The 15,066-nt window shown below is 43.8% G+C and overlaps 1 protein-coding gene across 1 annotated transcript in view; it reads right to left on the reverse strand.

Moving 5' to 3' along the window:
- The window catches only part of COL4A4 (collagen type IV alpha 4 chain), a 112,487-nt gene that overhangs the window by 69,815 nt on the left and 27,606 nt on the right, over positions 1–15,066 (reverse strand). Inside the window, exons 5-12 of the mRNA XM_053919143.1 lie at positions 11,282–11,416; positions 10,044–10,088; positions 9,173–9,289; positions 5,532–5,600; positions 2,974–3,009; positions 1,523–1,585; positions 1,163–1,198; positions 909–950 (exon numbers count right to left, since the gene is read on the reverse strand). Coding sequence (XP_053775118.1) covers positions 909–950; positions 1,163–1,198; positions 1,523–1,585; positions 2,974–3,009; positions 5,532–5,600; positions 9,173–9,289; positions 10,044–10,088; positions 11,282–11,416 — 543 coding nt within the window. The remainder of the gene's footprint in view (positions 1–908; positions 951–1,162; positions 1,199–1,522; positions 1,586–2,973; positions 3,010–5,531; positions 5,601–9,172; positions 9,290–10,043; positions 10,089–11,281; positions 11,417–15,066) is intronic.

Raw genomic sequence — 15,066 nt, forward strand, 5'->3', positions numbered from 1 at the left:
AGGGATGCTACTGGCACCGAGGGATGTGACAAACATCCTGCAGTGCACAGGGCGGTCCCTCACAGCAGTGGGAAATCGGACCGTCAGGGGTGCGAAATCTGCTCCAAGTGTATATCATAGTGTCTTGTTGTTATTGTAGCTTTTACAAAATTGAGCTTATACTTTTGTAACCTGTACTTTCTGCTCAGCTTTATACCACGGGCGCCTCCCCACGTCAGGAAGTCTTCCAATATATTTTTGACGATGTGTGATTCTGTTCAATGGCTGTACCATAATCTACGCAACCACACGGGGGCTCCACGAGAGAGGGGGTGGGGTCTGTCTTGCTAAATCCCCACACCCAGATCCAGTGCTAACCTGGCACAGAGGAGATGCCACAGTTTTCAAACTGTTTGCCCACAGTTGTTGAAAGAACCATTCACCGACTGTTACACGTTCAGGTTTTTTTCCAGAGGAGCTGCTCTTTTGAAATACTTTTGGCTTGTCCTTGCTAAGGGGAGTGTAGATGTGAGAGAGGGAGGGAGTGGGGATCGTGTGTTGCTGAATGCTTTGGTTCCAGTTATTCATATTTTTATTTATGTGTGCAATTTGGAGTTTTGAGGCAATTATAAAGTTAAGACAAACAAGTCAGTAATTAAAATTGCTATTCCAGATATATATTATCAAAAATGTTCAATCTCTTTTTGCTTAGGGTGAAGGGCATCATATAAATTAACTTGAATTTAGTGTCTAATTTGGTCAGAACTGTCACTTTACAGTCACGCGTAATGGTGCCATAATAACTCAGCAAAGGAAAGAGTCTTGGGGAAAATTCTCAGTGGGCAGCACTGAGAAAATGAACGGCCTCTACAGCCACGGCAGCACATAAACTTTAACATCCGCCCCTCCGTGCCAAAGGGGATTCTTACCGGGTCTCCCATTTGCCCTTTTACTCCCACGCCAGGATTACCCTGGTAAAGAAAAAAACGGGTTAATCGAATTGCTTTTGAATATAAAGAAATAATCGCAACCAGGACTTGTGGTTAAGCAATTGCTTAGAGGTTATTTATCAAATACTCTGGGAAGTCTAGTAAGAGGAAAGGCATCGTCCTAACAAACATCAGCGGTCATTTATTTCATGGAACCTGGGCTTGATTGGTGTATTTTACCCGTGGCTGCCTACCTTCACACCTGGACTCCCTGGATGGCCCGGAGGTCCCTAAATCAACAGCAAAAACACACAGATAACATTATCAGTCACAGGAACCAGAATGTGTCTTTGTTGGCTGTCCCAGGCTCCTCTTTAGGAAACCCTTAATTTTAAAACGCCCATGATGGACTCCCTATTTTAGTGGGGTGGGGCTGCTGGTTACCCCTTTTCCCCCTGCTGGGAGGGGCTCCTAGAGAACCAAGGGCTGATTCATCAGGCGATGCTCTCTGAGAACCCACCTGTGCCTGACCCAAGATGGAAATTTTGCTTTTCTTGCTTTATTTAAATGTTAGGCGTGGGATTTTAATGGAGCATGAGTGGGGCTGTACTTACTGGTAACCCCGGCTCTCCTGGGTATCCCATGGGGCCTGCTGGTCCTCTAGCACCCCTTGGTCCCTAAACATAAGACAATTCAGTTCATTTGTTACCCAAAACCGTAATCAGCGTTCACAGCAAGAGCTTTATGTAATGCCAAGTGGATATAAACATCCAAAGAAATCAGTCCCAGCGTATCTGCCCACTGGAGCAACCTCACAGCAGCTCCGCCACGGCCGTAGGCACAGCGCTAGGAGCATGGCCAGAGCACCCGGCAGGTATGACGAACTCCCACACTAGGTTTAAATTAAGTACCAGAGATCAATCTACTTACTTACAAATAAACTTTGTAATAGCGAACGTAGAGGACAAAGAAACCTGCTACTAGCTACTCCTAAATTCCATATGCGTTGTAACTTTGTTATGCAACAGAATGCTTCTTAAATACTAATATTAATTGCATTAATTAATATGACAATATGAACGTAGTTTTACTCTTTCACATATTTTTAAGCTCTGATGATCAGATCAACGTGACTAGAAATGCTGTCTCTAGTTCAAGGCCAAGATGGTTCAGCTATGAACAATTTCTGTAGCATGTAAGTTGCAGCATAATTACACATAGGTTTGCAGAGGGAGACTCCGTTCTCCTGCTGACCCAGGTCAAAGGATCTGCCAGTTTACGGTGGAATTGCCTGCTCTGGGAGGGTGAATTCTTATCTGACAGCAACATCGAGGTATCTCATGGATTACGTGGAACTGAGCTTCAGGAGTAGTAAGGAAACCAATTTGTCTACAGCCAGAAGTTACCAAGGGAAGTTACAGGTTCACCACCGGGAGGCAAAATGGACCTGAGTGTTCATCTTGTAAACATTGGTAAATTAGAAAGACTAATCTAATCATTGAATTGCCAATTTCAGGGAGAGGGAAATGGGGCAAAACATAAAACATAACACACAAGGACGGATTCAGCAGGCAAAATCATTCCTGCCTGATACACAGGGTGGGGCGAAAGCAATTCTGCAGTTGTGAGTATAGGAAACGCAGAGTTTATTCTTGTGTTATTATCTATTAACCATTGTATTATTTTTCTGTACAAACAACTGAGAACCCACTTTTGCCCCCCACCCCCACCCCGTGTATTAGTTTCCAGGCAGACTTCTCTTCCTAAATACTAAGTGATTGCATGCACCTGAGCAACACCAAAAGCTCCTTAAAAGGAGGAAGAGGAACACTTGCCAAGACTCCAGCCCAGCCTCACGGGCGTGTGACCCATGCTGCCACACAGGCTTTTCTGCTTGACTTAATGCTCTGCTGTCACCATCTTAACTTTCTCAGTTGTGCACAAGGAACCCACACTTTCACTGTGCGCTGGGCAGGTCCCCGCACATGCCGTCGCTGGCCCTGCTGTGATACAAACCGGTAGGCTACCTGGGATCGGACAGAAGCGCATGCCCGCTCAGACTTACTGGGAGGCCGGGAGGTCCTGGGTCCCCTCTGTCACCCTGCAATAATGACACATTGCTTTAGAAGACCAGCACCGTTTCCTGAAACACGCGTGAAGGAAGAGTAGGGACACACACACGGGAGTTGTTCGGACTAGCGTGCAGCTGTTGAATCTGTCAGCGTTGAAGAGACAAGTGTGGAGGGCTGTGGGGGTGACTCTGGGCCTCCAGGCCTGGGCCCAGATTCTGCCTCTAAACAGCTGAAATGGGGGAAGATGCTGGAGCTGTGAGCGCGTGGAATCAAGGTAAGATTTCATCTCTCAATTTACGGTATTCTAAATCCTCAACCCAATGGTCCCGTCTCATCACAGTTTAACTGTCTCGGTCGTGTCTGGTCCCCAGACCCCATCTCCCTTCATAGGCCCCTGCTCCTCTCTTCCTCCTGCTGCAGGTGTAGACAGGGTTGCCGTGTGGGAACACAGTCGACCTGCTCTGTGTGGACCTACTGCTCTGTGACTCTGCCCTGAGACTACACCTGCTTGAAAGGATCAAAGGGCGAACATTCTCGAGAGTGCAGGCTCTTTTTCTAACATGGAAAACAGAACACATGGTAAAATATGCATAAGGTCGAAGTTTACGTTTTCACTATTCTAAGTGTGCAGTTCTGTGGCATTAAGTACATTCACACTGTTGCGTGACCATCGCCACCGTCCACCTCCAGGGCTTTCCATCTTCCCCTGTGTAAATGGTACCCCTTAAAAACTCACTCCCCACCCCCCTCTCCAAGCCCCTGGCAAAAACCATTCTCCTTTCTTGTCTTTATGAATCTGAGTACTCTAGAAATTTCTTATAAATGGGATCACACCTTTGCCCTTCTGTGACTGGCTTATTTCACTTACCACAGTGACCTCAGGGTTCATCCATGTTGTGACATGTGACTTCTTTTTAAAGACTGAGTAATATTCCATTGTATTTACAAACCACTCTCTGTTCATCCACGGATGATGGATGCTTGGGTTGCTCCCATTCTGGGCTATTGTGAACAGTGCTGGTATGAACTTAGGTATACAAATATCTGTTTTTTAGTCTCTGCCTTCATTTCTTTTGGATATATACCAGAAGTGGAATTCCTGGATTATACATTAATTATACGTTTAATTTTTTGAAGAATTGATGTACCATCTTCCACAGCAGCTACACCATACACATTCTCACCAGCAATGCACAACGGTTCCAATTTCTCCACATACTTGCCAACACTTGTTATTTTTCATTTTTTAAATAACAAGCATCCAAATGTGTGTAAAGTGGATAGAGGCTCTCAAGACCACTGTTTCTCCAAGGTTTTTAATCCTCTGTTTCTCTGTAAGATGATGAATTCTCTGTATCTACCTTCCCTTCCACCTCACCTGTTCTCTCTTGCACAATTATAAAAAATACTCCCCATAACTAATGTTGGACAGCAAATCACAGTTTACAATAGGCTGCACTATAAATTATTATAACAGATCATCGGCGCTGAGAAGAAAAGAGGATAGCTATTACTTTAATTTTCTTTTACAAATAAGGAAACTGAGATTCAGAGAGGTTAAGGGGTTAAAGTCACAGTAGGAGGCGAGGGTCAGTTCCCTCTTTCTAAAACTGGTTCCTAAAGTGGCCCTGCTTTTGATGCAAAGTTTATTAATAGATCAGTTAAGCCATAAACAAAAGCATCGTGTTTGCTGTCTAACAAGAATAAATAGGCATAAACGCCACGAACAAACAGTGTGAGCTCGCTAAAGGGATTGCCTCTCAGGTGCGCCCACTCCAGGTGGCATGGAGCCCAGGGTCTAGTGGAAGCAATCTAGAACTAGTCTTATCTACCTGACGACAACTGACCGCGTCTTGAAAATGTTCTGTATCTCTCCACCAGATTTATTATCCTTCTGCTTATCCATGGCTCCTCCTACTGCAGGGATGAGGTGGTCATTCAAGAGTGTGTTTCTAAATAGTCATATATTATTCTCTTCTGGAAACACAAAAGCACTTAATTTACCAAGGACAGTGCTATAGGTCTCCATAATTTACAAGTTCACTAGCAATGACTTCTATTATATGGGGATATAAGAATTAATATTACACTTTAATTACAAATAAACAAGTGCTTCTCAGCTGGGAACAATTTTCTTCCCGGGGACATTAGGTGATGTCTGAGATACTGTGTGGGGGGGGGGGGGCTGCTATGGCATCTAACGGGCAGTGGCCAGAGATGCTGTTTAACATCCTGCAGTGCACAGGTCAGCCCTCGCACAAATGCCCAGCAGGCCCCAAATGTCTGTACAGCCAAGGTTAAGAAACCGTGAAAGAGCTATACGGTTGCAACTCTGCAAAAACAGCTGGGAGGTTCGGGAATGTTACACCAGAGCCACTGAAGCCAAGGGCCTCCATGCGGGAAGTGCGGTGCCCCCAGAGGGCCCGGGTGATGATGAGCACCAGTGTGCTCGGGGACCGTCCAAAGGAATCCTCAGTCCACGTGTTTCCTGCACGGGCTTACCTATGCTGGGAAAAAATTGTTTTAAACCCACCAGGACCTTAATGCTCACCTGAATACCTTTGATGGCACCAAAAATGAACACGGAATTTCCTTTTTCTCCAATTTCCCCAGGAAGACCCTGAAAATAAAATATTCACTTAAAAGGCGAGGAATGCATATTTCTATTTCAGCATTTTATTTTCTATGTGAAATATTACTCTTCAATAAAACTACCATTGTAGTCATGTTTTGCTGGTGGAGATATGTTTATCCACTTCGTTATCATTATCACCTTAATGCTCTCATCTACAGTTACTCAACATTCAGTTACAGTCTACAAAGAAATGTCCAAAGAGTATCTACTAATATATTTATATTTATATTATAAATATATAAACCTGCAGAGTTTATATATAATAAATAACATATCTTATATACTAATATGTTCATAGACATGCATTAATTTAGCAGAGAAATTGCATTTTCCTTCACAACATAATATACATGCATTATTCTCACAAATAAATAATTTTACAGTTGTCAATTAATAATATGCCATAGAAACAGTTATTTAAAAATTGACTTATCCATTTCACTATTTGTACTTAAAATAGAGCCTGTGCATCCTTCATAAGACTAGCTTTTAAAAACCAGCATATTCCTTTTGTAAGTTTTTGTATGTAGCTGCAAGTTTATTTAGGTTTTTTTTTAAATGAATGAAATATCCTGGTATATCCTTTCTGACCCCAATTTTTCCCACTTAATATCTTAATATCAATATCCCACTTAATATATTAATACTTCTTAACTGAGTTGCCACATAAAAATTTCAGCCATTTTCACGTATCGGGCTCCTACAAAGGGCACGCAGAAGTCAACGTTAGTCCCTCTCGGAAGAGCACCTGACTTTGCCTCCAGTGGGACCTGCGGACGGTTTAACAGCACATTCCCCCATCGGTTTCCTTGAGAAGTCGGACGGCATACACAGGTAGCCCTTGCTTTGCACGGTTCCACCGTGGATGCATTTCAGCCCACGGTTTAGTTAAATGGAGGCCTCCAACTAAATGGTTCAATCTCAGTCGCCACTGTGCATTAACTGAGTAACTGCATGGAGTATGAACTTCACTGCTCTCTGTGGGCCCACAGATCACTCATGAGTACCAGACAGGAAGCATGGCCACTGACTGATCACACTACCCCTCTCAAAGTCTATAGCTGGTCACTGCACATCTGTTAGTTCACACACACACACTCACACACGAACAGCAAAGTGTAGAGTTGTGCTAACCCATATTTCACAGTTATAAACTCCATGACATGGCATAAGGACAAGTCACTGAAAGACAGAATTAGCCAACAAAGATGCCAATGAAGTGAGGAGATAAAATATGGTAACATTGGAAGGGCAATTCAAACAGAATGTAAATGGAGCAACAGAAGAATAAGCCAGACAGTGAGGGACAAATGCCATATGATCTCACCTTTAAGTGGAACACAATCAACAGAAGAAAAAAGCAAACAAAATATAACCAGAGACATTGAAGTTAAGAACAATCTAACAATAGCCAGAGGGGAGGGGGGAAAGGACAGTGTGGGGAAAGGTTTTCAGGAACTACTGTAAAGGACACATGGACAAAATCAAGGGGGAGGGTGGAAGCAAGGGAGGGGGGTGGGTTTGGCTGGGGTGTGAGGGAGGGGTGGGGGAAAATGCAGACAACTGTAATTGAACAATAATAAAGTAATAAATAAATAAAATAAAGTTCATGTCATTACTCAAAAAAAAAAAAAAAGAAAAGAAATAATTGAGCATGGACCCGGCTGTCATTTGAGCCAGAAGAACTAGCGAAGACAAACTTACCAACCTCCCCTCTGGGAAGTGGTTGTGACCAGAAGGACGAAGATGAGCCAGAGGAAGTGGCGCAGACAAAAGACTTTCATACAGAGAAACTCTCAGAAACACTTTGCAACACGGAAGGCGACCCAAACTTAGAATAGGACGACGCACCGAAGCAGAGAGAGCACACTTCACATTACACGTTACAGGACGAGAAGACCAGCCCCGTTCACTCTGCTTGTGATAAGCCTTTACAAAGGGCTAGCACTTTAATTCTCCGTGTGTTTAATGCTTTAAATTACAGGTACTAAACATTAGTTTTTTTTTAAGCTTCCCTATGTATTTATAACTACCAATAATCGTCTTTAAGGTTTTGACAACACATGTTAAAGGACAGGGACAGTGTTAACTTTTTCCGTTGTGTGTAAAGCGTGCTCTGGGCGGTTTCAGCTCATGCTATCACCTCTGAGGTCTCACACTGCAGTGCACCGTGAGGAATGCCTGCGTCGGGGTCAAAGAAAAGAGCTGCTCCATCAAGAGACCACCATGGCAAACCTCAGTCCTGTGGGCAGGACTCCACGCTGCTCTCCTGAATATTGATAGACACTCAGTAGAGTGAGGTTGGACCCCATGTGAAGCTCTAGGAAATGTGCACTGACCAGGCTGCACCTGAGCTGGCCGAGTTGGGAAACAGGGTGGTTGAGAAGCGGAATGCTGGAAGCTGGTGGTTGTCCTTGCTTGGTAGCCCAAGTAAGGTGCGAGTGTGGAAATTCGTTCTGAGTTCTGCGTTCAGAGCAATCCCACCAGGGTCTGGAGCAAAAGGAAAACTCATGGGAAAACAGGGTGACGGTGATGGTGAGGGTGAGAACATCTTTTAGAGGGAAACTGGGGGAACGATGTTTGATTAGGGAAGTGGAAAGGCTGAAAAATAGTCCCAGAAAGTCAGTTTCGGAAGGCAAGTCAGCTCCCATCTTTATGTGAGAATGAGAAAAAGAGAGAGAAAGGGAATGTGCGGGGTAGAGGAAAGGGTACTTCTTGCTGAAGTTATGTTTAAATAAAGGTCTAAGATTTTGAAGAAAAAAGTACCTAAGAGCCGTGAAGTGCTCTCAGGTGCTACATACTGTCAACTGTTTCTGGACATTCATTGCAATCCCCTCCAGTGTATCTATTGCATTATGGGGACTAGAAAGTGATGAACAACATTTCCCAGACCTCTTTGCAGCTGGCTGTGAATTAGGCTCCACCTCGGGGAGGCACTCAGGAGACCTGGAGGGCAGAGTGTGGGAGACATCCTGTTTCTGGTACTGCAGACAATGCCAAGCAGAAAGGCGGGAACCTGTGTGTTTGTGGGTGTCTCCACGTGGGGATGACAGAGCAGCTTTCTGACTTCTGGATATCCCAGTGAAGTGTGAACCTTTGAAATCAGCGGTCCCATGGTAGTCCCTGAGTTCTAGTCCTCCCACGATTAAAATAGTGCCCAACGCCCTGCATTAAGTCCCCTTCTGTTTGAAATACCTAGATGGGTTTACTTACGCATCTGCAGTGAACCCTGACTGATAAACAACATAAGCTTTGCTAACAGGCCTCCCTGATCCCTATTATACCAGCCAGGAGCATCTTAATGGTACAGAGTGGGGTCATATCTCATTCCTTCCTTAAAACCATCCACAGCTTTCATATGGCTTGAAAAGAATCCAGCCTCCTTCCGCAGTCTACAAGGCCCCAAGTTCTAGGCCCTGTGCCCCTCTCAGTCCTCACCCTCCAGCCACCTGCCCCACACACTGGTATTAACTCTGTTTCTTTTACACATGGAGTCTGTTCCCACTGTGGGGCCTTTCACTTAAGATTCCCATTAGGATGAGCTACAGGTGCCTTACTGGGGGGCCTTCCAGGCCAGGAGCTCCTCTTTCTCCTGGAAACCCTGGATCACCTCTTGATCCGTTGAAGCCATTCAAGCCAGGTTTGCCTCTGGGTCCGGGAGGCCCTGGGTGCCCCTACAGGAAACAGAATGATGAGTGAAGCATTTGTTTTGTAAGAATACTATAACACAAAGATTATACAATACAGGTTCCCAGATTATGGCAATTGTGATTCACATGCTGCTTAATTTTGTGAGACTTCCTTCCCCATCCACAAGCACTATGTAACAGCCAAAATCAACAAATAAATTTTAATACACCCCCAATTTAAACTCACGCAGTTTGGAGTAATCTGGGAGATTTGGGAGGAGACCTTTCTTTAAATCCTTAGAAAGACTAATGAATAGTAAAGCCCCCCAAATACCTCTTGCTTCTTTTATTTGGTTTTCATATTAGAAATGAGAATCTTAAACCCATTTCCAAAGTCAGGACTCAGCAGCAAGTGAAAACTTTTCAGTTTTTTTTTTATTTTTTATTGTTATTCAGCAAGTGAAAACTTTCATTATGAGTATATATCTATTTCCAGAACATCCTACTTGACAGGTATATCCAGCTCAAATTTTGGAATTTTTTTCTTTAACCTATTTGAAACCCTTGCTATTTGAAGAATATATTTTGGTACAGGAGTTACTCTACAAAACTAAAATACAAGCAGTCTTTGTATTCACTGACATGCGGACATAAAGAATTATATATAAATTCATTTATATATAAACATATATGTAAATTTATTTATATATATGTAAATTTATTTATATATATATATAAAGGATTTTGAGGAATGTTTCTTCCTTCTTTAAAAAAATGGAGAAAATTTAGGGATACTTACAGGTATACCATCCAAACCTGAAAATCCAGGAACACCAGTTGGACCCTAAAATTCCAGACAATACAAAGTTACTAAGTTATTAGACTAATACATTGATTTACTTAAAAACATAAATAATTAATGCTCATTTTTTAAAAAAAAACAAAAACCCTTAACAGTCATTGTTATCTATTTTTTACAAGAGCTTAAATGTCAACATTTAAGAATCGACCTTCTGAACTTTTTTTTGTACTAAGGAAGCCAACGTAGCAGTGTCAATGCAATGAAAATATTCAATGCCCTATAAGCTGGAAATCCGACTTCCCAGAAACACCTATCACAGAGAAAGCAATGCTTACATGTGAGCACAGGTGCTGCACAGGGCTGTTTTCTCACACTTCTCTACACACCGTTTGGACACGGTCTCCAATTCTCATCAACGAAGAAACTAGTTCTATCCATTCTACAGCATCTTATACAGTAGCTTTAGAGGAATAAGTTCAATCTACACAAATGGATACGGAATGATCTTTAAGCCACATGGTTGGGAAGGAAGGAAGAAAGGAAGGAAGGAAGGAAGGAAGGAAGGAAGGAAGGAAGGAAGGGAGGAAGGAAGGAAGGAAGGGAGGAAGGGAGGAAGGAAGGGAGGGAAGGAGGGAGGGAGGAAAGGAAGGAAGGAAGAAAAGAAGGGAGGAAGGAAGGGAGAAAGAAAAGGAAGGAAGGAAGGGAGGGAGGGAGGGAGGGAGGAAGGGAGGAAGGAAGAAAGGAAGAAAGGAAGAGAGAGAGAGAAAGAGAGAGGAAAGAGAAAGAGAAAGAAAGAGAGAGAGAGAGAGAGAGAGAGAAAGAAAGAAAGAAAGAAAGAAAGAAAGAAAGAAAGAAAGAAAGAAAGAAAGAAAGAAAGAAAGAAAGAAAGAAAAGGAAAGAAGGGAGGGAGGGAGGGAGGAAGGAAGGAAGGAAGGAGAGAGAGAGTGAGAGAAGAAGAGAGGCCCAGCATGATACACATAATATCATTTAGGTTTTTTAAGAAACCTTGAAAAGGTACAACTCCCCTTGGCCGCAGTCATGCATCTAAGTACATGGAGGAGATCTGGAAAAACACGCTCCTCTGGAAAGGGGTTAGGGAAGGGGGCTGATTACGACGAGGAGTTTAGACTGAATTCATTATAACGAGCAAGTGGGTCCTACTTGTGATTATAAAAAAAATTTCCATAGTAATGCTGGTAGGAGGTTAATAGGAATCTTTCCCTCAAGAAGTTTACCTTATCTCCTCTTTCACCTGCTGCTCCAGGAGGGCCACTGTCCCCTCTCATCCCTTTCTCTCCTGGAATCCCAATGGGTCCTGGAGGTCCCGGCAGTCCAATAGGACCCTGGGGCCCTGGTGGTCCTGGTTGTCCCTAAGAAGGAAGATTAAAAAGGGAGGTGGGCCAATTCTTAAGTAGCATCTTCTAACACAAATACATGGTCACTGGGGCCTAGGGAAGACTGAAAACTTAGAGACTGGGCAAACTCTAAAACAGAAACACGAATGATCAATTCATCACAAAAATAAGAAACAGTGGCATTGCCTTGTTCAACCTGAATTTAAGCAGTGCGATAAATTTGAGTCACCGCATGTGTACACATTTATCTATGAACCAATAATAGTTCTCTTACTGTTTTCATTGTGTCAATGACATGTATCAATCCTGTTGTTCGGTGAAGCCAGGAACTTAACAAGAAAAACCTCAAAGTCCAATTACCATAATGTTAGCAACACAAGCTAAGGGGAGTGGGGGGAGGTGGCTGCCAGAACTTTTATTCACTTAAAATGGCTAAAGATTCGTGTGGAGGAAACATTCCTTTTTGGAGCTGCTTCTACTTCATTTCGTATTCGTAAGTGTGAAGGAGGCAATCCGGGCCACATCATGTGTATGCAGTGCGGCTTTCCTTGAATGAGAAGGTCACCTCCTACTCCAGGGGTACAAGTTTCATGAGCTCGGTTTCCCCAGACACCCACATGGGGAGCATTTCTGGCACAGAGATGACAAACTCCCTGCTGCCTGGGACGGACTGATGCGCCGAATTCACGTTCAGTGACCGCCCCTTAGGAGCGGCTGCCAGTCTCCTAGCTCTTTCTGTCCTGGGGGACGCAAGTCTGGCCTCCCAGGAGCACCCTCCCCGGCCCCCAGGTCCCTGCTCCCTTCTCTGTGCCAGGTTCCTTTCATCATCACTATAGCTACTGTTAACGGAGCATCCATAAAAATACTAAAAGCTTAGAATGTTCAAGGAACTTGAAATGTATAAATAGGTGCTACATAAAAGACAACAGGAAAGTATAGAATATAATTACATGGGCACAAACCACATAAGGGCATTTTGAGGGCAAATCAATTTATTCCAGAGCGTGCACAAATTCTCAACTACGGTCTGAAAATAAGAATATATAATGACTTCAGCTGACCTTTCCTACCTATGTTAATTAATCTTACTTAGTTACTTAATTACCATAAGTTAAAAGTTCCCATTTTTCCTAAATATAAGGCTCGGAAAATAACTCCTTTTTTTATTGAGTTTAGGAATTACCTTTTCATCTACCATGTAATTTACACAAAAACTCCTAAATTATCTTTTGTGAATGCTGTATTATGTAGAACAACAAAATGCACATTTGAACATAAAAGGGTAAGTGGGAAAGAGACAGCCAATTAACTGGCTATAAATCTCTCTAATGTGCTTCATTGTAGACCCACAAGGCTAACCCCAGAGAGCTAAGGGAGAAGAACAAACAGAGAAGAACGTTTAACTCAGTGCAGGAATGATATGACTCTATTCAGTATAGCCCTGTGTCCTGGTCTGAGAAAGCACCATCGAAAACACTCCCGCAGAGGAATAAATCAAGGATGGTTGTTCGCGTTATTAAACCCTTTGCCCCCATCTCCTCCCTCCTCCCCTGCCCCTGGTGTGTCACACTGACTTCCTTGCCATTTCTGAGCAAGCTCTGTCCTGTCACAGACTTCAGTGGTCTGTCTGAGACGTGTCCCTCCAATCCCCCCAAGTTACCCCTCAATGCCCACCGTGGGAAGACTCCCCAATCTCCTGCTTCCCCCCACACCCTTCAGAATGGGATGCCTCTCCAACATGTCTCTATAGTAACACTTCTCATCTGTTCCTGCGATCATCTCCATCCTCCAAACCCCACAGCCCCCAGACCGTGAGCTCCTGGAAGGCAGAGGCTAGGTGCCCAAGGTCAGGATGGTAAGAAAGGCAGAGGACAGTAAACACTTAATAAAAGAATAGGGTCAGACCCCACCCGCCCCCCTCAAGGGAAGTCTGAGTAACAGGAAAAGGAGCTGCCTTCTCGTGTTTCTGAACTGCCTGCCATCCCCACAGCTCTGGCTGAAAGTAGCTTTGTGAACCTGCAATGAAGGTGATGACAACAATAATGACAACGACGAGGGTCCCGCCCCAAAGGGAGCAGTTGCCCAGCCCCCCCACCCCCAGCACTGGCCCCAGAACGCAGCTCTGGCGGTGTCCTTTGTTGTTGAAACAGAACAGGGGCCGTGCACGCCTTCATTTCAACCCTGTTAAACAGCAAATACAACCTCCACTTTGCAATTGGAAAAACTACCATAAAACCCTAAATGCCTACATTTCAAAGGTTGTTGAAAAACAGCATTGTTTGATTTATATTTAGTGCCTTTTTCATATTAACAGGTATTTTATTAAAGGATAAAAATTTTAAAGAAATACATTAAGCCTTCTACAACAGTATTAAATCTGTCGAAAAGCTGCTCATGAAAATTTCCCAACTACCAATCTTCAAAATAGTCATTGCTAGCTCACCAACCCTGAGGAATTAATTTACCCCCAACAATGTAGACAATAGTTCCACTTCATTAATTACCTCACATAAAAGAAGGGCTCAGTAAAACACAGCTATGGTTCTGGGTAGGTGCTGCAGCTTATTTATTCACTGTAATAGAATTAACTTCAGAATAAACAGGCATAAGTAACAGGCCCGTAATAGACATATCTGTGACAATCCCAGAATAATCACAGAAGTTTTTAATTTTTAAAAAATGTTCTTAAAGAAACATTCTACTCCTAGCCATGCACCCTTCGCCCACAATCAATAATGCGCAGCCAGTTAACTGCTACGCGGCAGGCAACCCAACGGAATGCCCCGCGGAACGGCGGGCTTTCGCACGTGGTGTCCTGATTTTCTTTCCCTACTGTGCGCACAGAATTACCTCTGTGGTTTACAACTTTCCGTGACAGACAGCGACGTCAGAAAACAAATCCCCTGCATTCGGAAATGACAAAGGAAGCTTTGGCATGCCATGAGAAGCCACCAGGTCATCTTCCCTCCCACTGAAAAGCCAGGCTGACACTATGTCATCAGACCGGTTGATGCACCTCCCCTCTGTGGCTGCAGCGGCACCAGGCTCTGAGGCCAGCTGTGCAAATGATGGACAAAGGCCATCAGGTGGACAGAGCATTCCTTTGGGGTTCTGTCCGTGAGGATCGACTACGTCAGACACATTTCTTGAACAGGACTAAGATCAGATGATTTGTACTTCACAGCTCGGGAGAAGAGACCAACAGATAAGAGAACATGCACATTTTTAAAACCAAATCTTCAGTCAGACTTTTGGGCTGCCACTGATCTGCTTGTCCCTGGGGACCAAATGCTGTCCCCAAGCAAGGAAGCCTGGGGAAGCAGAGATTCGAACCCACTTCCTCTGACTTCAGAGTTGCTGCTTCCCTCTCTACCCCAGTCGTTCTAACCTCCCTGTCCTACAAACCCTCATATCCACCCTGAAACGGTGAACTCACCCTTTTTTTTTTTTTTTCATTCTTGCCTACTATTTCAGTAGCTGCTTGGAGGGATGCCTTAGAGTCAGCATCTTGAGGCCAGGGATCCACGTTCGCCATTACTTGAACCTTGGCCACTGCCTTGCGCTTTATAAATTCTACACACACACTCATGGAACGCTGAAGCGATTAAGACTTTTATAATTAAAACTAACGAAGCAGCGTTGGGCGGCCCCCTTCCTGCTTCTCT

This window comes from Desmodus rotundus, chromosome 2, assembly GCF_022682495.2.
Source record: "Desmodus rotundus isolate HL8 chromosome 2, HLdesRot8A.1, whole genome shotgun sequence".
Lineage (NCBI taxonomy): Eukaryota > Metazoa > Chordata > Mammalia > Chiroptera > Phyllostomidae > Desmodus > Desmodus rotundus.